This window comes from Myxocyprinus asiaticus, chromosome 11, assembly GCF_019703515.2.
Source record: "Myxocyprinus asiaticus isolate MX2 ecotype Aquarium Trade chromosome 11, UBuf_Myxa_2, whole genome shotgun sequence".
Classification (NCBI taxonomy): domain Eukaryota; kingdom Metazoa; phylum Chordata; class Actinopteri; order Cypriniformes; family Catostomidae; genus Myxocyprinus; species Myxocyprinus asiaticus.
Window position 1 is genome coordinate 12,591,715 of NC_059354.1, and position 14,336 is coordinate 12,606,050.

Consider the following 14,336-nt stretch of genomic DNA (forward strand, 5'->3'; position numbering starts at 1 on the left):
TATGTCTCTGTGTTCCTCTTGTAAACATACTATGCTTTCTTAGTTCTTGTGAGCATAGTTTTGCTTCTGAATCACTCTTATTAAGCAATGAGAATCTACAAATACATGAACAAAATGATGGTCAGTGGGATGTCATACTAAAAAGAAATGATGAATTTAGGTTTCGAAAGTGATGAGATTTGTGTGCTTATATTTGTGTTTGTGAAGTTGAGTGTATAAGTGTAAACACATTTGTGTGTGTGTGTCTGCGCAAATACATATAAACTCGCCCAAGGAAGAATTATCATTAAGGAAAAAAGAAAACAGTAACTAACTTTATTTAGACATCACTTGTTCTAGTGTAGATGTACAGCAGGGCTCTTTGTAAAACATCACAATTTGTAAAATGTGCTCAAAGCAACAAGACCCACAAGATATGGGGTCCACTGTAGATATTGTGAATCATTCTAGATAACACACAAGATGTACAGTGCATTAGTTACATATGATATGGAACATGCACTAGATCTAAGCCACAATAATGTAGATTGCCAGGGAATGGGATGAATCTGTGGTTCCAGTCTACAAAATGCAAACAGGCAATTATTAAGCATGTTATGTAAGCCCTCTGCTGGACTGTGCAAACATTTTCAGCTGCAACATGCCCACCTTGTGTACATCATCCCTGCATCCAAATATGCATGATTTTACTGTCTTCCCTTACCATAAGCACTGAAAACATAAAAATAAAAAATAAAAAAACAATGACAGAGAACTGTGAGCCGGGCAGCTCTTTTCAAATGCTATAGGTACCAAAGATGTTTTTCTTTGGTACCACCACACTTCTTGTGTTCAGGCCCAGGGGCACTATGGAGTCTTAATCCAGCCCTGCCAAAAAGCACATAAAGTCAGCATAAAAGTGATCCATAACTTCAGAAGCGATATGATAGGTGTTGGTGAGAAACATAACAATATTTAAGTCCTTTTTTTTTTTACTATAAATCTGCACTTTCACCAGCCCTCCTACTGGGCAAGCCGGTGACGATATGCACAAAGAATGCGAATCAGCAAAAAACAGAAGAACTCTCATGAATGCGCATAGGAGGGCTGTTTGAAAGTGGAGATTTATAATAAAAAAGGACTTAAAAATTGATCTGTTTTTCACCCACACCTATCATATCACTTCTGAAGTTATGGATTTAACCACCGGAGTCTTATGGATTATATTTATACTTTTTGAGCTTCAAAGTTATGGTCACCATTCACTTGCATTGTGAGGATCTACAGAGCTGAAATATTCTTCTAAAAATCTTCATTTGTGTTCTACAGAAGAAAGAAAGTCAGACACATCTGGGATGAAGTGAGGGTGAGTAAATGATGAGAGAGTTTTCATTTATGAGTGAACTATCCCTTTAACTATATTGCAATCTGTCTGGCCGATTTCAACAGTTTCTGAGACCTGCTTACATTCTAGCTGCTCATCAAGCTTTTAAACCTGCTAGTAATATCAGACAAAGTTTGAATGGAACACTCAATGTTTACATAATGTCTAATCAAAATGAAAATGACAGGACTTGCATGTAAAGGCAAAACGTTTGCAAACGACAAAGCAGTTTTATCTAGATGGCCAAAAAGTCTGAGAAATGCTGCTGTTTTAGCACTGTAACTCTACTGCATATTGACTTCTGGACACCGTAAGATGCATAAACTGATTTTGTCATGCACATTGCGAATCTAGCGATAGTCTTGCTGAACTAAGAATATGTTGGACAAAAAATGAATAATAAAATGAAAAAAAAATACATATATTTTTTAACTATAATGATTAGGTAATTACATGATAATAATCAAACATGGGCCAACAAATGTGAGTCATTTGTAAATAACCCGACGGTGAAGGCGCCAAAGCGTCAGGTCATTTGAATAGATCACAGGAGCTCAGCTGACTAGCAACAGTGCAGTTTGGTTACTTTGCCTCTTTGAAGCTGCTTCGGGATTGGATTGTTTTCTTTCCTCGGTGAAGCTTATTGGATGCTTAAACAATCAATCTTTTCAAGTCCCCGCCTATTTCCGACTTCCGCGCGTCATCCATAATTGCAGAACACTGATTGGCAAATTTCACCATGTGTTCTGTGGACACGAACATTCTATTGGCTGAGAGGCTCCATGTTGCCCCGCCCATCTGCAAGGAAAGGCGCTGGATTGGCTGGCTCCGACCTCCCCACTCCTTCCTGCGCGTTCACATTTTCCGATTCTCGATGCAGCGCTCTGGCGTAACCCCATCCGTGCTCTAATTCAACACCATTGCAAACATTGCGTACCTAACGCAGTTTACGTTCATCGGTCGGAGTGACAAAGAGAACGAGCACAGACCGACGGCGAAGACATAAAAAAAGGAAATTTCTGAATTGCCGTGAGGATTCTGATCACCTTTTCCTCTCGGAACCTCACGGTTGGCTATTTATACGAAACTACCCGTGTGTATAGTGGATTTCTTATTCCGTGATCCGTGTGCATGGAGTTAAGTGCATCGGAGGATATCAGTCTTGAAATTGGGCAATTGGAAAATTCTCATTCGTCTCGTTGGTTCGAGCAAGGAAGCCGCCATGGCTGGTGCTACTGGATCATTGAGTCTCCACCTCAGTATATGAAAAATACTGCATGTTTGTGATGAAAAAACACTCGTGTTTGATGGTATATTAGACACCGACTGTGTTCTTTGTGTAAATCTCTGTTTCAGTCAGAGAGCGAGAGAGTTTTTTTTTTCTTTCCGAGGGAAATTGGGAAAAGGCCAATTTCATGACCACTTTGCTTGACCAGATGTATTTCAGTTGTCATCATTGAAAATAATACGAATAGTCATAGAGAAACGACCCAAAAGAAAAATGATCTGAACGCGAGACTATCGGTGGACAGGAGAAGAAGGTTGACTGAAGAAAACGACCGAGAAGGGACCCCGGACAGCCGACTTGCTTCCCCCTATTTTCCTCATTATTTCAGTAGGAGATAAACTGGTTCCGGTGGGTCGAAACGGATTCGTTCAGAAGGCAAATACACGCATTTAACTGTGAGAGACGCGGGGGATATCGGATTGGAGAATGTCCGGTCGGCCTAGAACCACCTCCTTTGCAGAAAGCTGCAAGCCAGTGCCGCAGCCGTCGGCTTTTGGCAGCATGAAAGTCAGCAGTAAGTATGTTTTTCCGATACCGGAGGGTATTCGTGCCTACGATATCCTGAGCAGCCGATTTATGTGGTCGCACATTGACCTCGTCAGGCTCACGAGCTGAGATTTGAGGGCCTTCAAGTGTCACCTTTGGTTGAAATATGACGTGCCCATTTTAAATCGATCAGCGTGCGTCGCTGCCCCACTGCTGAACCTGTACCAGGCCCGTGCAGTAAATTAATCGGGCATGACTGGCACTGATTCAGCCCAGGCTGGTGGCGAGCGAACCTCTTTTTTCTTTTTTTCTTTTTTGCATTGTATTATCAGGTAGGTCTTGAAAGTACAGTTGACAGAATCTGTGCCAAATCAGTCCTTATTTTGCATGTTATGTGATCCACTCTTAATATGTATCAAAATCATATGGGTCTGTGTAAATCGTAATAATATGGTTTTAAGGAATACTTAGTTGACGCCTTGCGGCCCATTACGCAATTTATGGAAGGGGAGTTGCAGAGAGTTTTTGCATACAACTATAATAAAGTATTACTCGCTGGCTTTTCCTGTCTTTTGATCAATGTAAACTCAGTTTTAAGCCCTGTCATGCTATGTGGGATATGGTAATACAGCCGCATTTACAATCAAATAGGATATGGTCATGCTGGCGAATGGGCACGTGGCAGACCCAGCGCGCACTGGCTTGAGTCTTACCCTCAACCAATTCTCAGTCCACATATTGTCTCTTTCTTGCATAATGGCTGAACGTTTTACTTGTGTTTTCTCTTCAAAATTATGGCGCAAAAACATTATCGTCACCCCACTGCGGGACTTTACTTAATATTTGCATGGAATGTGTCGTTAAAAAGGGTATGTTGGCCTTAAAGGTTCCAGACTGACAGTAGTGATTGGTTGACTATTGATTGACATATGTTATTTTCTTTCTTTCAGTGATAGATAGTAATAATTAGAGTGCACAGTGGTTGATGGCCAAAGTAATATCGGTATATTTGTGAAACATGCTACTAAAATTGTAAGGGATAGTTCACCCAAAAATGAAAACTCTCTCATCATTTACTCACCCTCATGTCATCCCAGATGTGTCTGACTTTCTTTCTTCTGCAGAACACAAATGAAGATTTTTAGAAGAATATTTCAGCTCTGTAGGTCCATACAGTGCAAGTGACCGGTGGCCAGAACTTAGCAGCACAAAAAGCACATAAAGGCTTTTAATAAAAGTAATCCATAATAATACTCCAGTGGTTTAATCGATGTCTTCTGAAGCGATCAAATCAGTTTTGGATGAGAAAAGACCAAACCGTAACTCCTTTTTCACTGGACGTTTTACCATTGCAGTTTCCAGGCACGATCATGATTTCAAGCTCAATTACTCTTTTTAGTGCTTGACGCATGCGCAGAGTGCTAGATGGCGAAAGGAAGTGTAATCGAGCTTGAAATCATAATCCACAACAAGGCTGCTGATGTCAAGATTTATATGGAAAAAGGGGTTATATTTTGGTCTGTTCTCATTCAAAATTGATTGGATCACATCAGAAGCTCTTATTAAACCACTGGAGTCGAATGGATTAAGTCAAGTCATTTTTATTTGTATAGCACCTTTCACAACACACATCGTTTCAAAGCAGCTTTACAGAAAATCATGCTTTAACAGAAAATGAAAATGTAATATCTATAATGTCTTAGAGTGATCATTGTGTAGTTTGATTAAATACGATTATGAAGTGTGTATAGTGATTAAATAATAATTGTATTTATAACCCCAGTTAGCAAGCCGAAGGCAACTGTGGCAAGGAACACAAAACTCCATAAGATGTTGGTTAATGAAGAAAAATAACCTTGGGGAAACCAGGCTCACTGTGGGGGCCAGTTCCCCTCTGGCTAACATCATGAATATAATGCCAATATTAGTTATCTGTGTGCGGTGCAAGTCATGGTTTAAAATTAGTAAATAAAGTAAGTGTTAAGGGCCAATGTTTAAACAAAGATTTTGTATGAACTGTAAGATAATGACTAATGTCTTTGAAGTTCATCCTGGATTAACTGCAGAAGTTCACATTGATGCATTGTCCTTTGTCAGTTGGCTGATGTAGACATTTGTTGGCAATTAATTGATAGTCTATGTATTCCATTTCAAGAGTGTAGTCCATCAATAGACCAAGGTGATTCTGGCCGAGATCTGTGAGGTGCTTTGCAGTTCTACCGGCCGGTCATTTCGGTGAGGTCTATTCTAAGTCCAAGGTTCAGGCAATGGCATATGAAGTATCCCATGTCTTATGGTTGGAGTTGGCATCAGTTCATCTGCTGAGGTCCATCGTAATAGACTGAAGTGATGTCTGGCTGGCACCGGCTGCATTTAAGAGACACGTAGCAGTGGAGTCCGATACCAAGCAGGAATGGAGCTGGATCTGGCTGGTTCTGGTGACCTCGGGATAGAAGTCCCGAGAATAGAATAATATTAGCTTAGATGCCATTACATTTTTTGCAGAGTTAAAGATCATGATCAATGTTTCTGGTTCCGGCAGACCTAACTAAAGCAGCCTAATTGTGTGGTGAAGAATAAATTAGGTGTATGCCTGGCTAAATAGATGAGTTTTTAGTCTAGACTTAAACTGGGTGAGTGTGTCTGCATCCCGAACAGTGTTAGGGAGACTATTCCATAGTTTAGGAGCCAAATAGGAAAAGGATCTACCTACTTTTGTGGATTTTGATACTCTAGGAACTATTAACAGGCCAGAATTTTGTGATCGCAATGAACGTGACAAAATATAGCGTGTCATAAGGTCACTTAAGTACTGCGGCACTAGACCGTTCAAAGCTTTGTACGTAGTTAACAGAATTTTCAAATTAATAAGAAATTTAACAGGTAGCCAATGTAACGATGATAAAATGGGGCTAATATGATCATATTTCTTGGTTCTAGTCAGCACTCTGGCAGCTGCATTTTGAACCAATTGAAGTTTATTTATCGAAGTTGCTGGACATCCTCACAGTAATGCATTACAATAATCTAGTCTTGAGGTCATGAACACATTAATTAGTTTCTCAGCATCAGCAACAGAGAGCATGTGTTGTAATTTAGCAATATTTCTTAGGTGGAAGAATGCTGTTCTACAAACATTGGAAATTAGATTTTCAAATGACATATTGGTATCAAATATAACACCTAAGTTCTTTGCTGTTGAAGACGATGTAACAGTATATCCATCGAGAGTCAAATTATATTTTAGCAGCTTATTTTTAGAGGTTTTTGGTCCAATAATTAGTACCTCTGTTTTGTCGGAATTGAGTAGAAGGAAATTTCTGGCCATCCAATCATTGATTTCAATGATACACTCTGCTAATTTGGAGAATTGTGAAATTTCGTCGGGTTTCGAAGAAATATAAAGTTGGGTATCGTCGGCATAACAGTGGAAACTTATTCCATGATTCCTGATCATAACTCTCAGGGAAAGCATATATAAGGAGAAAAGCAGAGGCCCTAAAACTGATCCCTGTGGCACCCCATACTTTACTTTTGTTTGGTTTGACAATTCCTCATTTACATAGACAAAGTGGTAGCAGTCTGCTAAATAGGACCTAAACAATGCTAATGCAACTCCACAAATGCCAACATAATTCTCCAGACTATTCAAGAGAATGTTGTGATCTATCATGTCGAAGGCAGCACAAAGATCAAAATGCAGCTGCGATAAGATGATAAGAGCAAGGCATTAGTAACTTTGATAAGTGAAATCTCTGTGCTGTGGTGTGGCCTAAATTAGGGATGCACCGACACCACTTTTTCTCTTCCGATTCCTATATTGGAAATCTCAGTTTCGGCCGATCCCGATCCGATGCCAGTGTTGTTTTTTTTGCATAATCAGTTTAGAATATCTTTACATTATTGTGTGGAACTAATTGGGTGTGCTCTTTAATATGTAAAGAAACACAAATCTCTAACTACACATTATTTCAATATAAATGTATAGCTTATTAAGAAAAACTTTATTGTTAACTAGTATACTGGATAATGTAGCAGCAAAATTAACAGTAATTCCATTATAAGTCATCAGTAGAAAAGAAGGCTTTTTATTTTGTATTTATTTATTTTTTTTGCAAAAAATTTTCAACTTGTATCTGGACTATAAAGGATTTAGATCTCTTTTTTTCAATTTAGTTGTAAGACATCAGTCCATTTTTCATTCACACAGTTATTTTTTGGAACCCATTCAACTTAAATTTTATTATAATTTGTAAACAAATGATAATAATAATAATATTATAATTTTTTAAACCTCACGCTTTTATTTTGACATTCTGAACTCTCCAGGAAGTCCTGTATGTGTCTGTTTGTAGGAAAGTTCACAGTAGTTTAATTCGCTTCTTATTCAAATTCTGGTAAAAAAAAAAAAAGCACTTCCGGTGCCGTTCTAAATGCATAAGTGAAGCAAACTATTGAGCATCTACATCTGAGATGTTGTTTGTGAGTAGCGCTCAAATATTGCGCACCATGTGAAGGCTAAAAATAGCCGCGAGTGTTTGTGTAAACAGAGCAGCGCCATTCACTGACGCGCTGGAGCTGCAGTGCATTTTATATATTTACTTATAAAACACAGCCTTTTGTGATTCACAGAGCTATCGCACGTCTTCAAGTGGCTTTGAATAAAATGCACGAGTCATCTGAACTGCTTTAATTGTGTTTTAATAGTTCTTTTATGTCATTGTTTGAGCTTGACAGTAACGAACATGACTAACACACAGTATCAGATTTAGATCGGGCTCATCGGACCGATACCCGATCCGTATAAAAGCTTCAGTATCGAAGCCGATACTGATCCAGGTATCGGATCGGTGAATCCCTAGCCTAAATCCTGACTGAAATTGTTCATATGTACTATTTCTCTGTAGAAATTAACATAATTGGGAGGACACTACCTTTTCTAGTATTTTCGACATAAATGGGAGATTTGAAATTGGGCTATAATTAGCCAGTTCTCCAAGATCAAGTTGTGGCTTCTTCATAAGCGGTTTGATAACTTCCATTTTAAAGTTTCTTGGGACATGTCCTAAGGATAATGAGGAGTTAATAATATAAAGAAGAGGTTTTAAGATTACAGGGAATACCTCTTTTAAGAGCTTGGTTGGTATTGGATCTAACATATGGCTTTTGATGTTTCGATATTCATGACCAATGACAGCGAAGGATTGAAGTTTCACGTGAGGAAAATTATGAGACACTGTTTTCTGAGGTACTGTAAAAGATGAGTCCATAATTCCAATTTTATTTCTGATTATTTCAAATTTATCAGTAAAGAAATTCATGAAGTCATTACTCTTGTGCTGCTACGGAATATCTGGTTCTGTTGAGGCTTTATTTCTTACCAATATAGCCACAGTACTGAATAAACACCTAGGATTGTTGTGGTTATTTTCTATGAGTTTGCTAAAATATGCTGACCTGGCAGCTTTTAGTGCCTGTCTGTAGCTACAGACACTATCCTTCTATGCACTGTGAAATACCTCTAATTTTGTATTCTTCCACTTGTGCTCCATTTTCCGAGCTGCTCTCTTGAGAACATGAGTGTGATCATTGTACCATGGTGCGGGGCTTTTTTCTTTAATTTTCTTTAATCGAAGGGGGGCGACACTATCAAGAGTGTTAGAGATGACTGTATTTATATTTTCTGTTATTACATCAAGTTCTTCTAGGCTTTTTGGCTGACTGAGTATGTGAGACAATTCTGGAAGATTATTAGTGAAGCTATCTTTAGTGGTCGAAAGAACAGTTCTACCTGAATGATAGCATGGTGTAGATTGAGTGACATTAGCTGATCACAGCATACAAGAGACGAGGTAATGATCTGAGATGTCATCGCTCTGTGGCAGAATTTCTATAGTATCAACATCAACTCCATATGACAGAATTAAATCTAGCGTATGATTATGGCAAGGAGTTGGTGCTGTCACATTTTGTCTGATTTAAGCGAGTTGAAAATATTGATAAATGATAATCCCAATGTGTAATTTTCGTTATCTATGTGAATGTTGAAGTCACCAACAATTAAAGCTCTATCTACAGTAACTACAAGATCTGATAGAAAATTTGAAGGAAATCAGAATAAGGCCTATATATACTCTATATACTGTAGCAAGGGCAGAAGAGGACAGAGATTTTTTATTACTTTTATGCTGCCTTTATATGATTTTATTTTAATGTGAGCTTCAAAGTTCTGATCACCATTCACTTGCATTCTATGGACCTACAGAGCTGAAATATTCTTCTAAAAATCTTCATTTGTGTTCAGCAGAAGAAAGAAAGTCAATACACATCTGGGATGGCATGAGGGTGAGTAAATGATGAGATTTCTGGGTGAACCGTCCCTTTAATACAATTAATATAGACACTTATAGATGTACATATGTAGCCTATGCTGAAACTCAACTTTTACAGTATTTACTTAATGCACAATTTCAGTAGTAAATTTAATCCAATTAGTGGATCAGCTAACACTTCTGTTAAATTTCCAATCAGGCACAGCTATTGAATGCTGGTATACAGATGCCAGTCATCTAAAAAAATAGCCATATATCAACAAATTACTGTCTTAGTAATAGAGAATAATAATTATTTTTTTGTTTGCCTTAATAGAGTGGGTAAATATAAAAATACAGTGGTTAAATTCAAACCTTTTTTCTACTGGTCTTTGTTTAAAAAAGGTTATTAAAATGTATCAATAATTATCGATACCGAATGATATGAAACATTATACCATGATACATTTTTTAGCTGTATCGCCCAGCCCTAGGTTGAAGTCATTACAACTAATTTTTTAACCACTCCACAGATTTTTTATTAGTAAACTATAGTTTTGGCAAGTCGTTTAGGACATCTACTTTGTTTGTGACATGAGTAATTTTTCCAACAGTTGTTTACAGACAGATTGTTTCACTTTTAATTGACTATATCAGAAGTTTACATACAATAAGTTAACTGTGCCTTTAAGCAGCTTGGAAATTTCCAGAAAATGATGTCAAGCCTTTATACAGTTAGCCAATTAGCTTCTGATAGGAGGTGTACTGAATTGGAAGTGTACCTGTGGATGTATTTTAAGGCCTACCTTCATACTCAGTACCTCTTTGCTTGACATCATGGGAAAATCAAAAGAAATCAGCCAAGACCTCAGAAAAAAAATTGTGGACCTCCACAATCTGTTTCATCCTTGGGAGCAATTTCCAAACGACTGAACATACCACGTTCATCTGTACAAACAAAAGTACACAAGTATAAACACCATGGGACCATGCAGCCATCATACCGCTTAGGAAGGAGACGTATTCTGTCTCCTAGAGATGAACGTAGTTTGGTGCGAAAAGTGCAAATCAATCTCAGAACAACAGCAAAGCACCTTGTGAAGATGCTGGTGGAAACAGGTAGAGAAGTATCTATATCCACAGTAAAACAAGTCCTATATCGACATAACCTGAAAGGCTGCTCAGCGAGGAAGAAGCCAATGCTCCAAAACCACCATAAAAAAGCCAGACTACAGTTTGCAAGTGCACACTTTTTGGCCATAATGACCATAGTTATGTTTGGAGGAAAAAGGGTGAGACTTGCAAGCCGAAGAACACCATCCCAACCGTGAATCATGGGGGTGGCAGCATCATGTTGTGGGGGTGCTTTGCTGCAGGAGGTACTGGTGTACTTCACAAAATAGATGGCATCATGAGGAAGTAAAATGATGTGTATATATTGAAGCAACATCTCAAGACATCAGCCAGGAAGTTAAAGCTCAGTCGCAAATGGGTCTTCCAAATGGACAATGACCCCAAGCATACCTCCAAAGTTGTCAACAACAAAGTCAAGGTATTAGAGTGGCCATCACAAAGTCCTGACCTCAGTCTGCTAGAAAATTTGTTGGCAGAACTGAAAAATCGTGTGCGAGTAAGGTAGGATATATATATATATATATATATATATCGCAATATCCAATTACATCGGCAAGTCCCGGGCTGAGGGATTGGTGAATATTCTTGCTTTAGTGATTTTGCATTGAAAATGTTAAATCTTAAATCAAATATATTTCTAAATTCAAATTGCACTCCAAACAAAACGAAAAAGCAAATAAAATAATGTGATAAAAGAATAATGTATATATATACTGTATATACACCTTTCCATTTACCGTCAGGCAAGAATCCGTCTAAACATGCAGGCGGAAAATTACTTGCACAAATGAAGACATAAAAACAATTATAAATGTAAAAATAATAAGTATAATGATGATAATAATCAATGAAATATAAATCATGGTTCGAGGTGAACGTGTTTTTGTATTATTTTATGTTTTAATCACAGATGTATAGGCTGCAGAGTTGTGGTCACAATGAACTGCTCTGTGGAAATAAAGTGAACTGAACTCAAAACACTTCCAGAGCTGAGATGTCTGAGGTCATTTGCAGCACTCATAGACGATACTGTTCTTGCAACACAAAACAAAACAAATTCATCATCTGTTCTTAATAAAATCTGCGTCATCTGTTCTTAATAATATAATAAAGTGTTTCTTCAAGCGCGTGTCTGTGTGTCTACGGGCAAATTATTTGTAATATTAATTTGATAATAATAATAGCCTAATAATAATAGTTTAATAGATTAATGGGAAAACGAGCCAAATATTGTCTTGACATGGTCAAAGGCATCAGCTATTGGCGATCACTCTGACCATCATCGATCCCCGAGATCATCATCTGTCGACACAACCCTAATGTGCATTTCTCTCTGTAAATGAACAAAATGTTCAGACAGTCTCCTTGCTGGTTTTTCTGACACATTCAGAATCATTACCGCTTTTGCCGGTGTCACTGCGGCTCGCTTCATGCGTGCGCTTGTAAAATGTATATTTTAAAGGCTCATTATTACGGTTTAGTAATTCTCTGTAATGTAGAACAGTGTTAGCAATGTTACTTATAACATTCTTTCTCAGCCCTGGAACTCAAACCATTTTCTGATGCCCCCCAAAATATATATTTAAGTAATTAAATTAATATCATAAACATGCGACTAGTCGCCTAATGGCTTAAATGAACGCCTGCTAGGAAAATCTTTGGTCGGGGGCAGCCCTAGAGCAAGGAGGCCTGCAAACCTGACTCAGATACACCAGTTCTGTCTGGAGGAATGGGCCAAAATTCCAGCTACTTATTGTGAGAAGCTTGTGGAAGGCTACCCAAAATGTTTGACCCAATTTAAACAATTTAAAGGCAATGCTATCAAATACTAACAAAGTGTATGTAAACTTCTGACCCACTGGGAATGTAATGAAATAAAAGCTGAAATAAATCATTCTCTCCACTAATATTCTGACATTTCACATTCTTAAAATAAAGTAGTGATCCTAACTGATCGGGGAGGTTTTCTATGATTAAATGTCAGGAATTGTGAAGAGATTGAAACTGTACCCGGCTGATGTACACTCTGTCGCGGGAACGCTCATCCCTCGAGCGTGCATGCTTAATGCAGCTAGATTATAATGCAATGACTCGCGACTTATTGAATCATAATATATGTCACTGTTTTTGAAAAACTGAGTTTAAATATATTTGGCTAAGGTGTATGTAAACTTCTGACGTCAACTGTAAGTGTATTTTGTATATAAGTGTATTTTTTCACTTTGTTATACTTCTGAAAGTGCAGTAAAGACAAAATACACTTATATTCAAGATCTATTCTCTAAAAGCAAGTCTAAATATCTCATATGCTGCTTCTCAGGTGAATGCATCGTTTTTTTTAAAGGATTTTTAGATATTTTAAAATATTTGTATTTTTAATATTATATTCAACATTCCCAGATAACAATTGTTTCTTCTGTAGTATAGCTGCTAAAGTAAATGTACGTTGTTTTAAATGAGTTTTAGATATTTATATTGGAAAACAAGCCAAAACAAAAACAAATAAAACATGTATTTTGTTGCAGTGTATTATGGGGCAAAGACTACCCTCTCTCAACTTTCTGTTCACTTCAATCCATCTTTAACTCTCAAAAAAAAAAAAAAACAACTCTCTTATTAATAAATATAGTTTTTAATGTGATCTAATTTTACGTTAAATGAGATCAAATGACTATTTGACAACAAAACATTTTGTCGAAATTTTTTAAATCGGGACATTCGTGCAGCTCATAGAAGAGGCACTGACCGCACAGAGAAATGCCAGTTTCAGAGTTTGTAGTTATTTACACGATCTGCTTCCTTATTATTTGAACTTTAATAAATATATTTAACACATTAAATATAACTGCATTTAAGATGTAACGCCGTGGTGTTTCCTTTAAAGACACTCGACACAGAAGTTTTGTTTTGTCGATAGAGTCGAATAATCGTTTCAGCCAGGGATGCAACGTGTTCAAATTTCCATTCATATTTATTCAACTAGAAAGAAGGGACAGAGAAGTTTGTTTTTGTTCATTCACAGTGTGAGAGTACTAGGTAATTTGGGATGTATTGTAATATTTTTCACTTAAGGAATGAGATCAAAGAACATATTCTCTCTCTCAGTGCAGAGTCAGACTCTCTGCTCATGCCTTCTCTCTCTGCCTTTGTCATCTTTATTTTTCAATCTTGTTCTGTGCCACACATTCAGTTCTCCATTGTTATGTTGCTCAATTGATCAGATTTGCGCAGCTCAATAATCTGGGTTGATTTTCTGCTGTCCATCCCACAGCAGTATAAAACACTCTCTCTTTCTGCTTTACTCTCTGTATCTCTGTGGATTGGGTAAGGTGGGTGTCACCTTTCACCCCACACCATTATCATTTGCCTCTGTCAGCTTCTGTGACTTGCATAAACTGCCGCCGGTGTCCTCTCTTCTCTAGCTTCCTCAAGACTTTCTGCCCTGTCACAATACAAGAACTGTAACACTGTGATTTTCCGCATATTTCATTTTATTCTGGAAAGGAGCCATTCTTTCAGGTATGAGGGAACCGTCTGAACATGTTTAACCACTGATCAAACTTAAGTTGTTTTAAGGTAGGCAATGTTTTCACTGTGTCAAACATTAACACAATGTAGTTTGAAATATATTTGGGGATATTTTGTTTACTTGCTACTGTATGTCTAAAACAAACTTTTAAATACCTTAGAAAGATACAATGCCAATAGTGTCGGAAATTAACGGGGACTCGGGGCAAAAAAATATCCCTCAGGG

General features: G+C 37.6%; 1 protein-coding gene across 2 annotated transcripts in view; it reads left to right on the forward strand.

Moving 5' to 3' along the window:
- The first annotated feature begins 1,961 nt into the window (after nt 1-1,961).
- Nucleotides 1,962-14,336, forward strand: part of LOC127448192 (glycogen synthase kinase-3 beta-like) — a 125,936-nt gene continuing 113,561 nt past the window's right edge. Inside the window, exon 1 of one of the 2 annotated variants that reach the window (XM_051710545.1) lies at nt 1,962-3,165. In XM_051710545.1, coding sequence (XP_051566505.1) covers nt 3,078-3,165 — 88 coding nt within the window. In that variant the 5' untranslated portion in view covers nt 1,962-3,077. The remainder of the gene's footprint in view (nt 3,166-14,336) is intronic. The other variant, XM_051710546.1, reaches the window with a different exon arrangement.